General features: G+C 60.5%; 1 protein-coding gene across 1 annotated transcript in view; it reads right to left on the bottom strand.

Moving 5' to 3' along the window:
* Positions 1–1,805, bottom strand: part of SNX8 (sorting nexin 8) — a 44,685-nt gene extending 42,880 nt beyond the window's left edge. Inside the window, exon 1 of the mRNA XM_006889735.1 lies at positions 1,709–1,805. Coding sequence (XP_006889797.1) covers positions 1,709–1,805 — 97 coding nt within the window. The remainder of the gene's footprint in view (positions 1–1,708) is intronic.
* Between the last annotated feature and the right edge of the window lie 414 nt (positions 1,806–2,219).

A 2,219-nucleotide genomic window follows, 5' to 3' on the forward strand; every position in this document is an offset into this window, starting at 1 on the left:
CCCCGCCACAGCCGGCCCCCGCCACAGCCGGCCCCCGCCACTGCCGGCCCCCGCCACAGCCGGCAGCTCCAAGCATCTTCACAGCCCACACTGTGCTTCCTGATGCCGCCCAGCCCACTCCTTCCCACCAGGTCTAACCAGGAAAGGGGTCCAGTGTGCAGTCCTGACACAGCATGCGGCCAGCTGGCCCACCCAAACCCAACCTCCTGCCGTGGAGTCGAGATTCTACTCGCAGATGCACTAGATGGCAAAGCAGAACTACCCAGAGGGTATCTGAGGCCGGAATCTGTGCCAAAGCAGACTGCACCATCTTCGGTCCCTGGAGCGGCTGGTGGGTTCAAAGTACCAGGCTCTCAGTCAGCAGCTAGCGTTTAACCACTGCATCTCAAGGGTTCCTTCGGGTGCATGTGTATATTAACCTGTTACCATCAAGCTGACTCCACGGGACGGAGAACCTCTGGCAAGGCCGTGCTCTGTACAGAGGAGCTGCCGATTCTTCTGCAGAGGCTGGGGGTTCAAACCACTGACTGTGCAGCTAGCCACCGTGTTCTTTAATCATTGTGCCACCCGGGCACCTTACTGGCATACCAACCCAACCAAACCCCCTGCCACCAAGTCCATCCCCACGCGCAGTGCCCCTCAAAGGCACAGTGAAGCTGTCCCACAGATTTCCAAGGCCATGCAGGAGATGGCTGCCTCTTTCTCCCACAGCCTTGTGAGTGGGTTTGAACTATCCACCTTTAAGTTAGCAACTGATTGTGTTCTTAACTACTGACCTACACGCTAACTTGGTGTTTGCCAACTATGAACACGACGTTCTAACCAACAGCAAAAACTATCACGTGTCTTCACTTTATAAGATAAAAGCTGAAGAAAAGACTTCTGTGGGAGGGAAGGGTGGTCAGGACACAGACCAGGCTCCTATCAGGAAAGCCACTCAGTGCAAAGCCTTGACCCCACGCCGCTTGCCCACTAATGAATAAACACCCTCCTCAAGCCTCTCAGGGGGGAAGTTCCCAAATGTGAAGAATTCAAGGAAAAATGTGCACCCTCCCAGGCCCAATAAAGAATAATTAACTCTTATTAACAGCCCTGGTATCGAAGGTGAGCCTAGGATGAAAGCCACTGAGAAGGCCAGATTTTGGGCACTCTGATATATTTATTCACACATCAACTCACACTCCTTTCGGGGCTAATGAGGCTACGCGTCCACATTTCCGGTTAAAAGATGAGAAAAAAAGACGTCTTACAGGTCAAATTACCAGTCCAAGGCCACGAGCTGCACAAGGGGGCTCAAGCCTCAAAAGGCGGAGGGAGGGAAGCAGCCAAAGTCTGAGGGGTCAGAGACCAGCCCCTTAAGAAGGTTCCGGGCGTTCGAGGCTGCCCAAAAGGTCCGGGGGCAGAGGGAGCCCCGGCGGGACGCCCGAGCTGAGCTACAAGTTGTGAACAGAGCAGGTGACTCTGTTTAAGCCGAGACCCTGGAGGCGGACTCAGGACTCGAACCCTGGTCCCCCAGCTTCCAAGGGACAAGCACAGCAAGCCCGCGTAGGGGACGAGAGAGCCTCACGCGGGAGAGGGCAGGGGTCCGGCCGGGGTCGTGCGGACGCCCCCAGCCCAGCAGCAGGAAGCGCCCGGAGCCCAGGCCCTGGACCTGGGGATGGCCCCACAGAAGGAGCCCCCGCCCACCCGCCCGCCGTGCGAGATGTACCTGCAGTCTGCGGACCCGCCTCCTCTCCGTCGGCTTCCAACTCTGCGGCCGCCGCGACTGCCGCGGGAGACAGCGGGTCCATCGCGCGGCCAGTCATGTGAGCCCCCGCGCCCACGTGACTTCCTCCGGGCAGCCTGCCGCCCGCCGCCAGGCCGCGCCCCTGCCAGTCCGACCACACCCCAAGCCACGCCCCCGCACACGCGGCACAGCCTCGAGGCCACGCCCTTGGTCCAGACCACGCCCCCCGCTGGCGCCGCACCGCCTCGTGGCCACGCTCTAGGTTCAGACGGCTCTAGGTCCAGACCACGCCCCCGCACACGTGGCACCATCTCGAGGCCACGCCCTTAATCCTGACCACGCCCCACACACGCGGCACCGCCTCGAGGTCACGCCCTTATCCTAGACCACGCCCCCACCCGCGCTACATCTCCTCGAAGCCACGCCCTTATCCTGGACCACGCCCCCACTCGCCCGGGCCAAGCCGCGCCAGACTCGAAACCACGCCCCTAGA

Source organism: Elephantulus edwardii, unplaced genomic scaffold, assembly GCF_000299155.1.
Source record: "Elephantulus edwardii isolate Elephantulus edwardi_28Jun2011 unplaced genomic scaffold, EleEdw1.0 scaffold00080, whole genome shotgun sequence".
Classification (NCBI taxonomy): Eukaryota; Metazoa; Chordata; class Mammalia; order Macroscelidea; family Macroscelididae; genus Elephantulus; species Elephantulus edwardii.